At 39.5% G+C, this 17,719-nt stretch overlaps 1 protein-coding gene and 1 long non-coding RNA gene across 2 annotated transcripts in view; one reads left to right on the top strand and one right to left on the bottom strand.

The window, feature by feature from the left end:
* The first annotated feature begins 992 nt into the window (after positions 1 to 992).
* Positions 993 to 1,342, top strand: LOC117804758. The gene is made up of 2 exons (XR_004629242.1): positions 993 to 1,126; positions 1,205 to 1,342. It is a non-coding gene; the product is annotated as an uncharacterized LOC117804758 (long non-coding RNA).
* Positions 1,343 to 6,844: 5,502 nt separating this feature from the next.
* LOC117804702 (anoctamin-4-like) overlaps positions 6,845 to 17,719 on the bottom strand; it is a 71,400-nt gene continuing 60,525 nt past the window's right edge. The window contains 11 exon segments of the mRNA XM_034673023.1: positions 6,845 to 7,729; positions 9,211 to 9,414; positions 9,741 to 9,846; positions 12,017 to 12,136; positions 12,226 to 12,373; positions 12,456 to 12,608; positions 13,512 to 13,654; positions 14,187 to 14,284; positions 15,670 to 15,727; positions 16,809 to 16,920; positions 17,013 to 17,049. Of these exon segments, the coding sequence (XP_034528914.1) occupies positions 9,223 to 9,414; positions 9,741 to 9,846; positions 12,017 to 12,136; positions 12,226 to 12,373; positions 12,456 to 12,608; positions 13,512 to 13,654; positions 14,187 to 14,284; positions 15,670 to 15,727; positions 16,809 to 16,920; positions 17,013 to 17,049 (1,167 nt within the window). The 3' untranslated portion in view covers positions 6,845 to 7,729; positions 9,211 to 9,222.

Raw genomic sequence — 17,719 nt, 5'->3', positions numbered from 1 at the left:
ACCCCATACACACCCATTCAAAGAAGACAATCTTTGCAGCATTAATAAACATGTTTACACCCTGGTTCAAAAAACAGATTGGGTCTATGCAGCTTTTTTCTCTATCAGCACACACTGTAAGGGGGAAGATTTTTTTTCTAAAGCCATGGTTAAGAAGATTTTAAGATTATGAGTTTTGCTCAAATAAGGACATGACTGACTTGACTGACAGGCGGGAACACATAGCTGTTGGCTAGGAAGCTCAAACAATATGGATGGCAAAACTGTACTTTGAGGCTTCACAATGCTGCTACCACACCATAGGTTGACCTAATTTTGGGAGGGACTCATCCATTATTTATGCTGTCTGTGAAAACTCCAAGTGATCAATCTACAGAATGAATGAACAACACAAAAATCCAAGCTAACTGTGCAGAAATGGCTCCAACAGTAAGTTCTTGATGCTAAAACATGACATCATTCAAATGTAAGTTTTAACCGTTTTGACATTCCATTGATGGTTTGAGGATCCAACATATCTCCGGAGCCCAGCTCTATTGGGTGTGTGTGTGTTTTTTTTTTTCTGATTGCCATGGTAATGACACTGGGGGAAATTTCCTCCAAGAGATAAAGAGAAAAGGTCAGGCACTAGGGCTAATGACTGCCATGAATATTGCGAGTTAATTTATAATCCAGCACTAATGATACCAGTGTGATGAAGTCTAAAAGAAGTCCACCAAATTTTAGGCAGAAAAAGTATCCAACAACAGCATTAATATAGATTCTCCATGGCTGAGGCTTCATTGTTACAGACATTTCAGTCATCCAGTACTTCACCCACTGGAGGAAAGAGTACAATTATGCTGGCAGAGTAGGGGACACTGTTTGCCAGGAGACGGCTCGATATCATGTGAGGTTCCTCGTCTCCTTCCCTCCCTTTTCTTCCTGTTTCCCTTTCCCTGTGTGTTTGTCTTGTTTGTCTCTGCTCACCTGGAGATGGGGGTGGGTTTAACTCACCGTGCTGCAATCAAGTCTGCTCACCTGCTGCTAATCTGCAATCAAGCCACCAACTCTGTCTGCAGTACTTAAGCCCGGCTCAGTCCTCCACTCATCACCAGATTGTCCATTTACCAAGCGTGGTACTCAGGTCAGGCGCTCCTCAAATGTGTTTTTAAAATCCTTTTCTCCCTTGAAAGAAACTAACCTTGTCTCTCCCTTTGCCCAGATCTCTGTTCAACTTCTTAACAACCAAACTCCAAGCTCCAGGACCACAGCCAGCCACTCACCATCCATAGAGTGCCCTGGAAACCTGAACTCTACCTGTTGCAAGTTTTCTCATTAAAACCCTGTTTTCAAGACTCAATTTGTGTCATTACTGTGGGTCCTAACCAAGCGGCCACCTACGGCTGCAAGAATTGAAGTCAATGCAGAAGTGTTAAAAACTGCAGTTCATCGAATGTCCGCTTGAGGCTGGCTCCGGAAGTACCGGAAACCACATACACACCCATTCAAAAAGGCTGATCTTTACAGCAGAAATAAACATGTTAGGACAAAGAGATACCTCAAACCTCCTCTTCTTTCTTTATTTTGTTTTGACTGGTTCTCATGTGGGAAATTGGGATTGGGTTCGGTTGTCATGGGTTTTGTCCGACAATGTTAAACGCACCCTGTGCCTGAGGTGCCACCCATGAAAGGGGCTTGGTCTTGTTTGTATGACGTCACCTGATTGAGGTGATGAGCCGCAGTTGGGAAACGAAGAGGGCGCCAACAGATCAACACGAGAATCAACCAGAGAGACGTCCGAAAACCCTAGAAGAACCGACAACGCTTTTAAACTTGTCCCAACCAACCAAAACAACTATTGAACTCCTCAAAGAAGTTTGGGCTTGCCCCACACAACCCACGCTGACCAGTATATCTCGGCTGACTGGCGTGCAGGTGAGCTGATCCTTTTCAGTTTCCCCTACTGAGAACCAGTCATTCCCTTTGTTCTCGTTAGATATCACTGTTCATGTTAGGGATTTTAGTTTGCATTCATACCTCTACACGGGGAAGTCCGTAACACGTTTACAGCCTGGTACAAAAAACAAGTGTAGTCTGGATAGCTAATTTCTCAATCAGCACACACTGTACGAGGGGTGAATTTATTCATAACGGGGAAATTTCAAAGATATTAAGGTTATGACTTTTCCATTATGAGAGGCACAGCTGACTTGATTGACAGGCGGGAACACTGTAGCTGTAGGCAAGGAGGCTCAAAGCCCGCCTCTTTACCTCACATTAAGCTTGGTTGAGTTCAGCATAACCAATATAGCTCCCGCCGACAATTGGCTTCAAAACAGCGCTCCGGAACAGATTGGTGACGTCACATATAATATGTGTAAGGGCCATTTCAAGACGTTTGTGTGTGTGTGTGTGTGTGTGTGTGTGTGTGTGTGTGTGTGTCGGACACTAAGCTGTCCGCTAGGTGTCACCCTTGTTTGTTTCACATGAATACTTAGGTAGGAACCTCTCTTCAGGAAACAGGTGTGTTTCTAGACGGTGGAGCACAAATAGTTTTTTGACCTGCAATGCGGGGAACGCAGGCTAGGTGAAGTTTCATGGAGGAAATGTGATTTCTGGATTTTGATGGACACTTATTGTAGGATTCTTGCATGTAACACATTGGAGAACAGATGGGGAACAATAAATTATCCGTAAAAAATGCAACAGAAGATGTCGAATACTTCATTTCACAAGACACAACAAAGCGATGTACGGCGAGTGCGTCAATTATGTTTAGCCCGTCTAGACAGCCCCTCAGTGGCTTTAAGTTTTAGGGTTAGCCGCTACAATACGTCAATTATTTACACAGTCTATGGTTTCAACCAAAATACTCCCATGGTCAAAGTTAGCTGCAAAATGATGCCAGAGTGTTTGAAGATACTTTAAAATACCAACAAAGACACAAAAAGAAAACAGAGACACAACCTGCTGCTTCTCCATGTATGCATTTCTTTGTGTTTTTGCTTTTACTTCACCTTTTCACACTGCACTTATTTCCATTCAGACTGAGCACATGTTTTATAACGAACATGTTCTTGACTAAAACACCAAACAGAAACATTGCCACATTCTTTTGCTTGTATAATCCAATTTCTAAATATTGAGTTGAAGTCATCACATTGAGATTTACTGATAGGGAGGAGGAAAATATTAATTCTGTTTACAGGAATTTGACTTTTACCAGATTTTTTTATATGATAGAGAACAAACCTCCTGAAGTCAGAAAGTCATGTTTTTGTCCACTATTTACCTAAAAGTCCTCCAACAAGGCACCAGTACACCAATTACACTTGCATCCAAAGTGTCCACGCCCCCATTTAGTCATAATGGGAGGGTTACATGGAATTGAATCCACTGATTAGAGGTAAAGAAAGGATCAATCATCTATATAAACCAACAGTGTTTTGGATGAAGCAGTACATGTTTATTTGTTGGGTAATGTTGAGCATTGTAACCACAGACTGATTGCTGATGCACGGCTATCCTGAGTAAAGCCAGAAATTGTAGAATTCCCCCTGGTGACTGGTTGCATTAAAGGTCATAAAGCCCGGCTCCTTCTTCAAAGTAGAAATTAAAATACATGTCAAATACATTTTTCTCAAACTTTTTAACATTTTCAGTCACTGCAGTCAGTTCTTATCATGAAAATGTTGTTTGTTTTGAGAACTTTCTATAGACATGAGCGTTTACTCATTTATTTTGATGTAGTGCTGCATGTAAAAAAGATATCATGTATTGCCCATCTGCAGACAATGTTGGCAATGGTAAGAAAGCTGGATGTGAAATGTAGCAACCAACCCCTTTGGTGATTCTAAAATGGGAAATTTAAATATGCAGAAGGGACAAATCGAAGAAATGTGGCAGCCTCTATTTCCCTTGACCCAGAAACCATGAGAAAGAAGGTGAGTGGAAGGTCCAATCTGCAGAATAATGTTCCTCTTAGGACTCATTAAACGGCATCTGTTGCATTCTTGCATGAAGGGAATGTCTGTGTGTGTATGAGACATTGTGGCAGCTGAATGCCCTCATAAGGGTAGGGAAAATGCAATGATGTAGTTATTAAAGACGTTCCGTTTATTCTGTCCAAAGAGGGGACTTTTGGCTCATGCTGACTTTAACCCCTCCTGTGGACGAACAGGTTCCTCTTTTCTCTTTATTGATCTTGTCCTGCATTTGTGTAAGTCATCTCTTCTAATGATACGCATCCTCTATTTCATGATGTGATTCTTCTGTTTCTTATGGCAATTTATTTTCTTTGTTTTTTTCCAATCCTCAAGAAACAAAATAGTGCCCAGTGACAAGATGGTAGATCAGTCTGCTTAAAATATTAAGCACATCTGATTTGATTGATGGAAAGGTGAGTCTGCATGTTCCCTTTTTCTTTTTCACTATATACTCAATGTTCCACCTCACATCAGTTCAACTACATCAATTTCCCAAAGTGCCAGGCTGCCAAAATGCGGGATATGAGGAAATGTCAGATATTATCCCCTGACAGCCTTACGTAACTCCTGAGCGTGTGTCAGGGCTAATCCTCTTACAGACGAGTCGCCTTAACAGGAAACAAAACACAGTTTGCCTCCTCTGTCCCCGGCTTTTAATAATCAAAATGGAGTTTGAGCAAAGGCCACCACACCAACGTAATCCAGGCTGCAGGGAAAAGCCTCTGCTCTCTAATCTATGATTATTTGTACATTCAGAGAGAGCAGATAGCGATCGAAGCTGGATAAACAGATGTGTTTGGTTATTAAAATTCATCTGCAGGGACTTCCAGCACCATGCCAGTCCCAGTGGTATGGTGTTGACAAAAATGAAACAGTGTCAAAGGTGATCTGAGCTCATTTGCATGTTTAAATATTATATATTGACTCTGGCATTAAAAAGCATTGTTGATGCTCTCCAGCTGTTAAACTCATGAAATGACACTGTTGTGAGGCTTGTGAGGTGTTTAAACATACCAGACTAATGAATGCATAAGACCCCTTATCTACACCAACAGAGAACAAGCAGGCCTTCTCAGGACACAAAGTATGCCTGTATGTCAGAGTTTAATCAGCTTCAGGGTGGCTAATAAAGTTTACGTTCCTTGTTTAATTTTGTCAGCTAAGATGCTGATACAAGTTTTTTAAATGATTCAGTTATATTTACCTAAACAGATGTATGAGGGTAACGTAATTCACTGTATTTGCTCATGAATGTTCACACCTTTTACTCTATTCTATAGAGGACTTACTCAGCATATTAGTAGAACTATACCTTAGATCTACTGTACTGTAGAGCTGATGTAATGCAGTGTAACTTAGCTCTCTGTCACCCTCTGGTGGCGATAAAGACAATTATTGCTGAGACAAAAGCCACCACTGACCTCCCTGATGTTTTTCCTCATTATTTTGATGTACAATTTACCTTTTGACCATCTTCATCAAACTGCCACAAAATTGAATGAGTTTGAATAAGTGGATTTGAAAGTTAAAACTGCACTTTTCTGTTCTTATGTAAACAAAAAATATAAAATAATTTCTTGTGAAAATATGAAAATGAAGTTTCATAGACCATAAAATTTCAAACAAATACTTTGTCTTACTGGCCATGAAGTAGTGTTGTAGTCAAGACCACATCAACCGAGACCAAGACACATCCGAGACCAGAGTGCACCAGGACCAAGACAAGACCAAGATATTTGGGGATCAAGACCGAGTCAAGACCAAGACCAAGGCAGGGCAAGACCGAGACAAGACCAAGACCATATATGTTGATGAAAAATCATCATGAGAGTAAACAAAATAAAAGCCTTTTTTAATTTTGTTTAGGTTTACTTTAAAATAGAATTGAAATAGAATTGCATATAGATTATCTGCAGAATCTGCACGAAGTAGTGCAGATTCTGCAGATTATCTATATGCACAAGATTGGCAGCTCTCAGTAGACCTGGAGAAGCTTCTGAGATTCCCCCATCACATCGTCAGCACCACCCTGAGACCAGATATCCTCCTGGTCTCATAGTGCACTAAGAACATTATCATCATGGAGCTGAAAGTGCCATGGAAGGACTGCTTGAGGGAGGCCGACGAGAGGAAGAGGACCAAATATGAACACCTGGTCATCGACTGTCGGGCGCGGGGCTGGAAGGCAAGATGTATTCCCATCGAGGTTGGCAGCAGGAGATTTGTGGGGCGTTCACTCCACAAAGCCCTCAGCGCACTGGGCATTGCAGGAACACCAAGGAGCAGAGCCATCAAGAACACCACCGAAGCAGCTGAGAAAGCCTACAGATGGCTCTGGATGCAGAGAGCAGAACCATGGGGATAAATGAATGCCACCTGAACACAGGCCGCGGTCTGATCAACCGCGCCTGGGTTGCCTGGGTGAGGGTGTCTGATGTTGGGAGACCTGAAACAACCAATGACCTTGGGTTACATCACTGATAATGTGTTCAGGTGCATCAGAAGATGTATTCAAGAAGAAAAATAGTCTCCTCCTCCTCCACAATAATAACAACAAGTGCTCTCCTTTTCAGTTTAAAGATCTACATTTGGAAAAGTACCAATTGAACAGGCTTCATTCCCAGTTATTTCTACAAAACCAAATATTTTTTTCAATGAATGAATGAATGAATGACTAAATAAACAAATAAACAAAAAAACAAAAAGATATGCCTGCTCCTTCCAAAAGAAAGACTTAGAATTCTAATCTAGATACATTTTCCTTTTCTCTGTTATGAGGACTGTCTGGCACATGTGACCAGATTATAGTTTAACTGTAAAACAGTTGACCAACTCTCCTTGACATAGGTTGAAGAAAGACACAAAGCCAACACATATTGAAATTTCTTTAGAATAAATAATGTTTATTACTGCATTGATTCCTCCTATTTCAAATGAAAAGCGTTTCTAAGCACTGTCACAGCGTGGGCAGAGTAGATGTTTATTTAACTTTTACTGGTGGGATTGCATCAATATCTGGACAAACCCATATGCTGTATGTAGATCTTGTTTTCTTTATTGGTGGGATTGCTGGGCAGCAGCTGCTTCATGTACACTTTATTCTGAAACCTCAATCCCCGTCAAACTATTTCCACTTTTCATTCTTTACCCTGTATCTTCATCTGAAACTTGTACATCCAAATAAAGTTAGACGGAGATGCACACTCTCAGTATCTCCCTGCTATCCATCACGCAACACAGTTTAGCTCACAGCAAAACATCAACAAATTCAGTCCAGCTTCCAGTAATCCCACCTTAAGTTTGAGGTTACTACATTCTCATGTTTTTACTGCACTACACTTTAGCGAAGCAAATATCCTGATATTTTGTATTTACAGTAAAACAAAATGTAAACTGTGTTTGTCATTCAGTAAGCTTTGGAGAGATGTTTCTCTCAGTTAAGACAAGAAGTCTGTAAAAGTAGAGTTTTGCTTGAAGTCTACATTCAGGATCTGAAGACGTACTCTGCTGAGGATCCGAAGTATGTGGAGGAAAAAAAAAAAGTAGCAAAACCCACGGCCAGTTGTTCAAGGAGTCATCCATATGTGTGAAGAAACATGACAGGAACAGAGGTTACCATGTGGCCCTGCTGGGTGCAGTTCATCACTTGTCCATCAGGAGGTGCTGGTCTGACATAGAGAGAGGGTCCAGAATCATGCAGGAAACTCAGCACTCATCTCTCTCCTCCACAGCAGATCAAAAATCAAACACCAGCCAAGTGTCTGGGAATAAGAGGAGTTGTGTTATTTGGCTTTTAGATACTGGGAAGCATACTTTAAAACATACTTTGGATGCTACATTTCTTTATTGTGATGCAGTTGAGGATTATTCAATCTAATAACTCAACAGGAGTTTTCTTTAAGGCACACTTTTCTAGTCAAATGTATCGCAAATATTTTACTTCTCCAGCTGAGTTCAGTTGACAAAAGGGTCTCTGACTGAACTCTCAATGATTGTAACTGACTTGTTAAAACATTGAGAGGTCCTAACTTGCATGTCTCTGTAATACAAGTCTATAAATGACATAAAATATAAGTATTTTTAAGCTAGAAAGAACTAGAAGTAATCAATGCTCTCAGCATGTTACTTTAGGCTTCATGGGAGGTTTAATAAAGGTGTTCAAATCACAGACTGTACAGAAAGATTACAGCCTCCAAACAATTTGAGATCCCCATTCTGACTGAGTCAGGTCACATGTCATAAAGCCTTTCTTATGTGTGCTCAGTTATATGTGACCATCTCTGTTTAGTGAAAACAATACATTTCATTTTATTATATTTATTTTATGTATATTTAGATATGTATATATACTTTTTTTTATACTAATACGTTAATCTGTTCCCTCTTTTCATTATCATCATGTTGTTTAATTATTCATGTATTTATTTTATGCATATTTATATATATGTATATATGTATTTTTTTTTTTATAGATTGTTTTTTCTTTTTTAAATTAATTATTTAATTAGTTTATCTTTTTTTTATTTTGGAGGTTTGTTTCCTGTCTTACTTTTTCAATCTACTTTTCTCTCCTTCTTCCTCTCTCTACCCCTTCTCTTCAAAGCTCAAATACCAAGCTCCTGATACCAAAAACAATCAGACATTAATGTTAAGCACCAATAAATAGAAAAAAAAAAATACAATTCTTTACACCTTATAATCTTATCAATCTTTCCACTTTCCACTTCTCATATTTGAAATACATTGGAAGATATTCACTAACCTTCATACCCTCAGCCTTCCCACACTTTTTGTTTATATATTTATTTCTATACATGTTTACATATATATATATATATATATATATATATATATATATATATATATTATCATTATTTATTTATTTATCTATCCATTTTATCTTTTTTTTGTATTTAATATTAACCCCATAGGGAGGGAAAAACTTTTAAAGGTTATGTCTGCTCAATTTTTTTCAGAAACATCAGGGGGTTTTGTTGTTTGTTTTTTGCTGTTGTTGTTTTATATTTGTTTTTGCCTTGGTTTTCCTCTTAGTATTATTATTATTATTATTATTATTATTATTATTATCACTTCTTTGTCTGTTTTTTTATATTGTCCACATTCGTGCCTTGTCTTTCTTCTATCACTTGGTCACCCTTTTCCTGTAAAGCAAATCTCTTGCAAAATAAAAAAATGAAAAGATAAAAAAATAAATGTCCTGCTTCATGTTCTCTGTCTGTACCTGCTGATGTGTTCAGGGCCACTCCTTGTGATGGGCCCTGTCTTTCTTCTTCTTCTCGTTTTTCTCCTTCTGCAGTCTCTCCAGCTCAGCCTCGTACATCATTTCCTGGATCAGGTATTTCTCTCTGCGCATTCGGTCCCGCAGGTCCTTGGGAAGGTCAGGGATCAAGTACGCTATGAGGGTTTTGATGGCAAAGACCATATGCTGAAAAAACAGAGTACATCTTTACAATCATAGAATCTGTTCAGGATGTAAAACAAAAAGCTCAGTTTTTGGTCACAGGAAAAGAAGACCAGATAAATCAAACTTTTAAATGTTCCTTCTGTATTTTTTTTAACTAACAGTAGACAAAGAAGAAAGTTCAACAAAAAAACAAGAGCAAACAAAAGCACCAGATGTTATCAAAAAATGTTGTTAAAGAAAGAGAAGAAAGACTGTAAAGTTAGTGCAATGACAGAAGAAGATAAGACGTCAAAGCCCAAATCAACATTTCTGTCAGGTTCCATTTGTCAAAGATGAAAAACACCGACCTCGAACACGATGATGAATGCTAGTCGTGCTGCCAGGACGTGCCAGAACTGTAAAGTGTAAGAGTATGGATCGTCTGAGACTGGAGGCTCCCTGTAGTCACGATACCTGTCGGTGAGAGGTTATCACTGAGCGGCACATTATGATATCACTTCATTTCGGCGACTGAGTACAACAGAAATCTCAATGAAATGGAATCAATTCTATCAGAGTTTGAGATTTCACATATGTTGAGTACAAAAGAGGTTTTTAGCTTCAAGCTACTTCTATTTTTAAGCATTGCTCTGCTTTATTCAGTGAGAAAACCCTGACTCCAAAGGGGATCTGTAGTAGTTTGAACCCTGGGACGTTTACACACAAGTACTGTATTTTGAGGTCAAACTAATACTCCACACAAAAGCTTACAGGAGTAGTAGTACTGACACTGAAAGGCAAAAACAGTCAGACTTTTTTGTAATCCTGTCTGAAAACATTTAAGAAGAGATTAAACAGATACAGATATTTTGTAGAGATGCTTTTTTTTTTTTCACCAGAGAGCAGCTCTGCTCCCATCAAAGCAACAAAATGCACAAAAAACATTCATGTTAGCCTGCAGAACACAAGACGTCTAGTCTATTGCGATGATGTGCAGTTAGTTTGTATAATTGTGTTGCATCTTTCCAGTGGAAGCATTTTGTGCTCTCCGCTGCGGTCTAGCTCCGTGCTCTCTCGTCTGTAAACACCTACCGATAATCTGCGGTAATTACTGCATTAATAAATATCCTCCTCCTCTCCTCATCCATGTTGTCTTTCTGGTCCTCTGAAAACCTCTGACCTGTTGACTCCAGGCCTGGCTCCGCTCATCATGACGGTTTGTTGTTGTAGTTAAGTGAAATACGATCTGGTGATAACACAGAGTGTTTTATTCTGAAAATGAACCGGATGTTTTCATTTTGTTTTGGTGTCTGACTTCCTGTCTACTCTGTTGAGATTGATGCGTCATGCTCCGGCATCCGGCAAAAATAGAAGTCATGCGTGTCTAATCCGTTGCATTCCGGCGTGCTGGATCAGAGACGCAGCCTGAATGCAACAGAGCTGATCCAGTGGAAGTTAACACATTGACTAGAATAGAAACCTATCAGATCTGGTGTCGTGACAGATCAGAGACAGACCGGACACGGATTCGGAGGAATTTGGCCATAATGTATAACTTCTTGTGAATCTTTAAAAAGCTGTTTTTGCAATAACCTCTATGCTAATAGTCTTGTTTTCTTCTGTAGTGCATCAATATTAATTTGACTCTGTTTCATAACCAGCTGAAACTCCTCACAGTAGCGTTCACAAAAAGGCTGAACTACTCAGTGATTCATTCTGACACATTGTCATATACTTGGAATAACAATCTGAACAGTTAGAGGGCAACACAAAGACTCTGAGTGGATGTACTCTGATCAGTTATGTCTTCTCTAAAACCACGTAGCCCCATTTACAGCCCCTCATATGTCGGGTGAATCAATAAAGAGCTGTTCCAAAACATTTGTACCAATATCTCATGTTGACCTTAGAATATGTAAAAACGGAGTGCGAGTTTAAAAATACCAACACATTTGTTTGTTAATGTATTCTTGTTGAAGTTGGGTAACATCTGCAGTCCTGTTCGACCTACTTATACTAGAGCTCAGTTGGAGCCTGTGTTGGTTAATAAGGCTCATTAATATAGTTTAGTCAGTCAACTCACGTTGTAGTGATCAAAACTTTGTTTCAGCAGCAGAACATTGAGTTTGGCATCTAGTTTCCTAACCTCATCCCTCCTTTTAGATTATCTTTACATGCAGAACTTAAGGAGTGGTGACATCACATCTTAAATCCTTATAGTTGGAGTCTGCAGGTGGATGCTGGGGAGGTGGTGGGGCTCAGAGTTTGAGCCCAGCACTGGTACAGAGCAGCAGTGACATTGGCAAAGCAGAGGCAGACACCTGAACTCTGTCCGCCTGATGAGGAGGATGCTTTGTGAGGTCTTTGTGAGAATGACGCATAGGGTAAATATGAAAGTAGTGCAGCTCGAGTTGCCTGCCTGAACAAGCTTGCAGGCGTCCGGCATTGATGAATGAACACAGATAAAAAATAGGTCATGCAATCCATTATTTGGCTGCACAGAAGCTTCAAGCCGAATCCAGTAAAAAATGAGCAGTTTGTGTTTTAAGCTACAAGTAACTTGGTCCTAAAACAGATGATTTAAACAGTATATTTGTAACAGCTTATGCTTGATGAGAAGTAAAAGACGTCTTTGCACACACACCTGCAATACTTGACAGTTTCTCCAAACAGCTCTGAGCCAGTAGTCCTGGGTTGAGATCTTTTCTCAAAGTCAGACACGCGAAAAACAGAGAGACTGGCGTTGAGATAGCCCATCATACACCTGTGGAACATCAACATTTAGAGATCATCAGGAACAAAAATAAAATACCATTTATTTCTGAATGATAACAGAGACAAATGTTAGCTCACCCCTCTCCTGCTCGGCCCTGACCAGCACAGGGCCCGTATTTGTAGGCATAAACAAGGCGAGGGATGAAATCTGAGGTAACAGCGATGACAAAGGCGTTGGTGATGACAGACAAGATACCGATGCCCTCCAGGATACCATACCAGATCCCTGAAAAGAGTAGAAATGTCTTTATCAAACAGGATTACAAAAAGATCAACTAAAAACAGTACGGGTGACATGCTGAAGTTACCGATGTCTTTGGCTTGGGAAGGCAGAGGTCGTCTCCACTGTGTGACAAACTTGTAGGCGTCTAAACGGATCTCGATAATGTTGTTGAGCAGTGCTAAGAGAGGTGCCAGAGGGAATGCTGCCACAAAGATGGTGGTGAAGCCAAACTGTAGAACTAAAAGAAACACAAAACCAGGAGCTTTAGGTTCTATGGGTGAAACATTTAATCCAGGTTTTGGAGCCGAAGTAAGAAACTCTGGTCTGCAGAAAACTAAGCCCTCTTGTTTGCACACGTCGCTGTGTTTCTTGTGGAACTGTGAATTAACCTGCTGCTACTGACGTTTTGTTAAGCTGTCATAATGACCCGAGGGAGTCGTGGAAACACAGAAAAGTAGAAAACTGACTAAAATATTTATTTGCCTGATTTTTATTTATATCTAAGAAATACTTTTATGTTTTTACTTTTTATTTATTTATTTTTCTTGGAAGAAATCTTGCAAACCCCCAGGGAGTCATGACCCCCACTGTTTGAATTCACATCAAGTTTAACCATTTGTGTGATACTTGCATTAAAAGTCTGTCTAAGGTTTGCCCTGTTCTCAAGGCTTCATCTTGGAAATCAATCCCATACTTTGGAAATTGTTGAGAATAACTGCCTAAATACTGGAAAGGAAAAAGCAAGACTTTACCTTCACTTGAAATTATCTTAGCAAAACAGACAAACAACACCTCTTTGAGGGAAGTGGAAGTCTTTGAATAAAAGAAAGAAACTGAGAAACAGTCAAACTTATTTCTCTTCTTTTATCCTGAGTGTTGAATGAACTCTTGAAGAATGACTGGTCGCTAAAAGCGGCCTCAGACTCTCCCCGGTGAGTGTACTACCCTCAGAGGCAGGACCTGACAGAGATCACTGATTAAAATAACTTCTCTACTCCAGGCTGTGGTGGGTTGTGCCCCTGCTTTATGTAGAATGAACTGTTGAAGGTATTTGGTAAAGCTTTGAACCTTTCAGCTAGGATGTTGGCCCATGTAGGAGTGAAGTAGCATGAATAAAATGTATGCTTGAGCTGCAACATACTCATTTCTAAGTATTCATCAAAGAGTCCGTAGGCATTCATTGGCTGTAGGTTGTAATCTCTCTCCCACTGCGGGAAGCTGGCCTTGGCGTTCGGTCCGTGCTCCCTCCTCAGCCTCCGCCGAGTCCACCAGTTCTGGATCAGCCTAAAAAAAAAACAGAGCAAGGGAGCAAGAAGAATCTGCTATTATACTGCAACAGGGAGAGGGACTTTGAATATTTAGTTAATAAATAGTAGGGATTATTTTTTATTACTATGATCATTATTATTACTAGATTATTATTAATATTTCGGTACTATTACTTCCACACAATAATACTATAGTGATAATAATAATAATAAATAATAATAATAATAATAATAATAATAAATAATAATAATAATAATAATAACAATAACAATAAATAATAATAATAACAATAATAATAATAAATAATACTAATAACAATGATTATCACAATAATAATACTAATAACAATATTATTATTATTATTATTATTATTATTATTATTATAAAAATAATTATTATTATTCTAATTATTATTATTATGATTACTACCATTGTTATTATTACTATTGTTATTATTATTATGAAATAATTTATTCAAACTTATATCCAATGCCTCTTTGAATATTTGAAATTCATTTGTATGTTGAATGAAACACGAAAGACTGACGGGTAGCCGAGCTCCATGAAGTTGTTCCAGGTCTGTTTTAGCACCATAATGATCCCCATCTGCAGACAGAGGTCAATGAGGCAACCGCTGGGGTGACACTGCAGTGGCAGAGACAAAGAGGGTGAGAGATCAGTGAACAGAGAACAGAGAAGAAGCTATCACTCTTTAATAATGTAAGCAAAAAGGGTTGCACTCTTTCATCTGATTGAACTGCATCACTCTTCTATTTACTTCCAAAATCACAGTATAGACAAAGTAGTGCTTTGTGAACAAGTATTCATCTTTTAATTGAAATCATTTGACAGAATGCTAGCCCAGGCCTTTCAGACGACGTGACATATCGAGACATAAGGGTTTATATTGTTTTGCAAAAGAATTACAGTACAAGTGTAACGTTTGAAGAAACCAGATTAAGTACTGTGCTTTTGTCACCAGAATATGTAACAATAGACTGTATATAAAATGGATGTCATCTTGCTTGGCTTGAAGTGCCCAAAAACTGCTCCCCCTAGTGGCTGGCTAGGGTATAGGTCAAAAACTCCGTCTCCCCCATTCATTTGAATGGGGCTGCTGTCAAACTTTAAAAAATAAATACACAAGGTACAAATGCTTCTCACATCTGTATGCTGTGGTGATATGTAGTTATTATTTGACTGTTTTGTGTTCAAGGCTTCTTTTTTCTGAAAAGTGTATTTTTCGTTAGTTATTAGAGGTTAAAAAACAGGGTTTTACATCCGGTTTTACTTTGATTGACAGATGCCGTAGAGAGAAACTCAGAAACTCGGGACGCTACGCTGTAGGGCGGAGCTTGTTCCCGTGGAAACACAGAAATTCCCTACTGCGCAGACTCTCTCACTCACTCTGGAACGGGATATTTTGGCTTCAAAACCGTACAATGGGAAAATGATATATACAGTCTATGTATGTAACTAGTTCTACCATCACTTCTGTTGCTTTGGAAGTGTAACATGAGTTACAGGACCTCAAGGTTGGTGTTTTCATGCAAGTCATGTGGGTGTTTATGATGCATCTTGTATTTGAGAATTATTTTATAATTCTATATTCTATACAAAGAGTTAACGATTTTATAAATCTATGTTGTGTTGAATTGTCTTCACTCTATTATATAATTCTATACGTTACATGACCAAAAAGGCTGACTCGTGCTGCGCTCGTACTGAACATGTCACATCACAGTTTTCTATTTCCGCTTCAGCAGCCATGGGAACAAGCACGAGAACATTAGCTCAGCACCAAAAAGTGCCAGCTCAGACTTTTTTGCCTTTCGTCCCCTCAGACCACCTCAGTGTGTTTTATCCCTACATGTTCCTATAAGTACTGCTGGCAGCAACGCTTAGTGCTGATGGGGGTTAAATGCCTGGTGGTTGGGCTTATAGTAATAGCTTAATGTTCAATTTAGTAATACTCAGAGGCATAGTGCTTTGCTGTTATTCCCCCATGGGAGAGCAAAGTAATTACTCACTTCTTCCAGCTTCCAGCGGTTGATGAGGCGAATATATGCACCAGGCCGGCCTGTAAATCTGCACACCAAGGACATCAGAGCATTATTTTAAAAATAGAATCTGTTTTTCTTACCTGAGGTAGCCCTTTAATATCACTCACCATCAGCCGACTTTGCAACAGTCAATGAGTCACCATAGTGATTCATTGTGTATCTGACCTGCACATTTACCTCACTGCCAGCCTGCAATCAATAAGATGTATCTAACACTGCTCATAATGGCTTTGTCAGAGTTGGGTTGTACGGAAAAACTAAAAGCTCTGTATAAAAAGTCATAGCCATCAGTGCTTAGGTCTAAGTCAAGTCACAAGTCCTATCGTTCCTCAATTGAGAGCCTGCTGACCTACGCTGTCACGGTGTGGTACTCCAGCTGCACTGAGGCCGACCGGAAGAGGTTGCAGAGAGTGGTTAACACAGCACAGAAGATCATCGGATGCCCTCTGCCCTCCCTGTGTGACATCTACAGCTCCCGTTGTCTCAGCAGAGCCAGGAACATCCTGAAGGACACTACTCACCCCGGTTTCCACCTCTTTGATCTGTTGCCCTCTGGCAGACCCTACAGGTCTATACGGTCCAGAACCAACAGACTAAGGGACAGCTTCTTCCCCAAAGCTGTCACCATACTCAACTCAAACCTGCACTGACATAGCCCAAACTGATGACACTCCCCCATACAATAACTACCTCCACTCTCTGTAAAATATTCGTTATGCATTTATTTTATTTATTTATTTTATTCATTAATTCAACCACCCTGCATTGATATCTTGTCTTGCCCTTTTTGTCTTGTCTTTGTTTTCTTTGTGCAACAACATCTACCTCTTGTGTTGGTACATTATATTGTGTGTGCACTTTAAAGGAGCTGCTCTCCCAAATCTCATTTGTACTATGTACAATGACAATATAGGCTTTGAATTCAATTCAATTAAAAAACAGGATTCAAGTCAAGCTGAGTCAAAGTCCTGGGCTTGAGTACTCTAACACTGATCGAATCATAAATATTACTTAAATTCTTCTACTTTGACTGCAGGAAAACTAGAAATAAAAGTGAAACATAAATTAAGTATTTGTTGTTGGTGACTCCTGAATGAGTCCCTCACCTTCCCAGAAAGAAGGCAATGTAGAAGGTTGAGCTGTTGAGGTTGACAAACTGAAACAGGAACATCTTGAGGGTGAAGCTGTTCTCCCACTCTGACTCTGTTCTGGGTTGTTCTGTAGTGGAACAGAGAGAAAGAAGGAATGGTGAAATACACTGATAACATCATAAGTTAGATTCATTTCACCTGCTGATGCATTCAACTCACCCAAGTTAGTGAGAAGAAGAGCAACTTTCTCATAGAGCTGAAAAAGAGTTGGAGCAAGAAGTTAACTGGAATGAAAATTAGAGGCTGACAGGTCTGTCTGTGTGTCAGTGCTGTATAGCTAATTTTGGCCATTTACTTACATACAGTATACACAGTAGATATCAATGTTTGAGTTCAGTCACACTAGCCAATAGAAACAACTTTTCTAGAGAGCATGTAATGAAAAAAACAATGTTTAGGGTGATTTAGTTATTGTTGATATACAACACATACTATACCATGTACAGTACGTATACATGTACATATGAATGTGGCTCCTGTGTGGAGTGTAATTATTAAAAAATGAACTGAGGCCAAAGCTGTTTGTTTTTTTCAACCATGTGGTATGCATGCTGACTTATGATGAATGAATGGGGATTATTTTTAACAAAGGACCCAATGGGGATTCCTTGGCTTTTGCAGCCAGCCTCAAGTGGTCACTCAGGGAACTGCAGTATCTTGCACTTTCACATCAGCTTCATGTTTCAACCATAGACTGTATAATATCCGTGACGTCACCCATCTGTCCCTGAGCACTATTTTGAAGCCAATCTTCGGCGGGGGCCATATTGGAAATGCTGAACTCAACCAAACTTAGTGTGAGGTAAAGAGATGGGGTTTGAGCCTCCTAGCCAACAGCTATGTGTTCCCGCCTGTCAGTCAAGTTA

This window comes from Notolabrus celidotus, chromosome 21 (assembly GCF_009762535.1).
Source record: "Notolabrus celidotus isolate fNotCel1 chromosome 21, fNotCel1.pri, whole genome shotgun sequence".
In the NCBI taxonomy this organism is placed as follows: Eukaryota; Metazoa; Chordata; class Actinopteri; order Labriformes; family Labridae; genus Notolabrus; species Notolabrus celidotus.
Note: the sequence above shows the minus strand (reverse complement) of the source record. Positions and strands in the feature narration are given on the sequence as shown.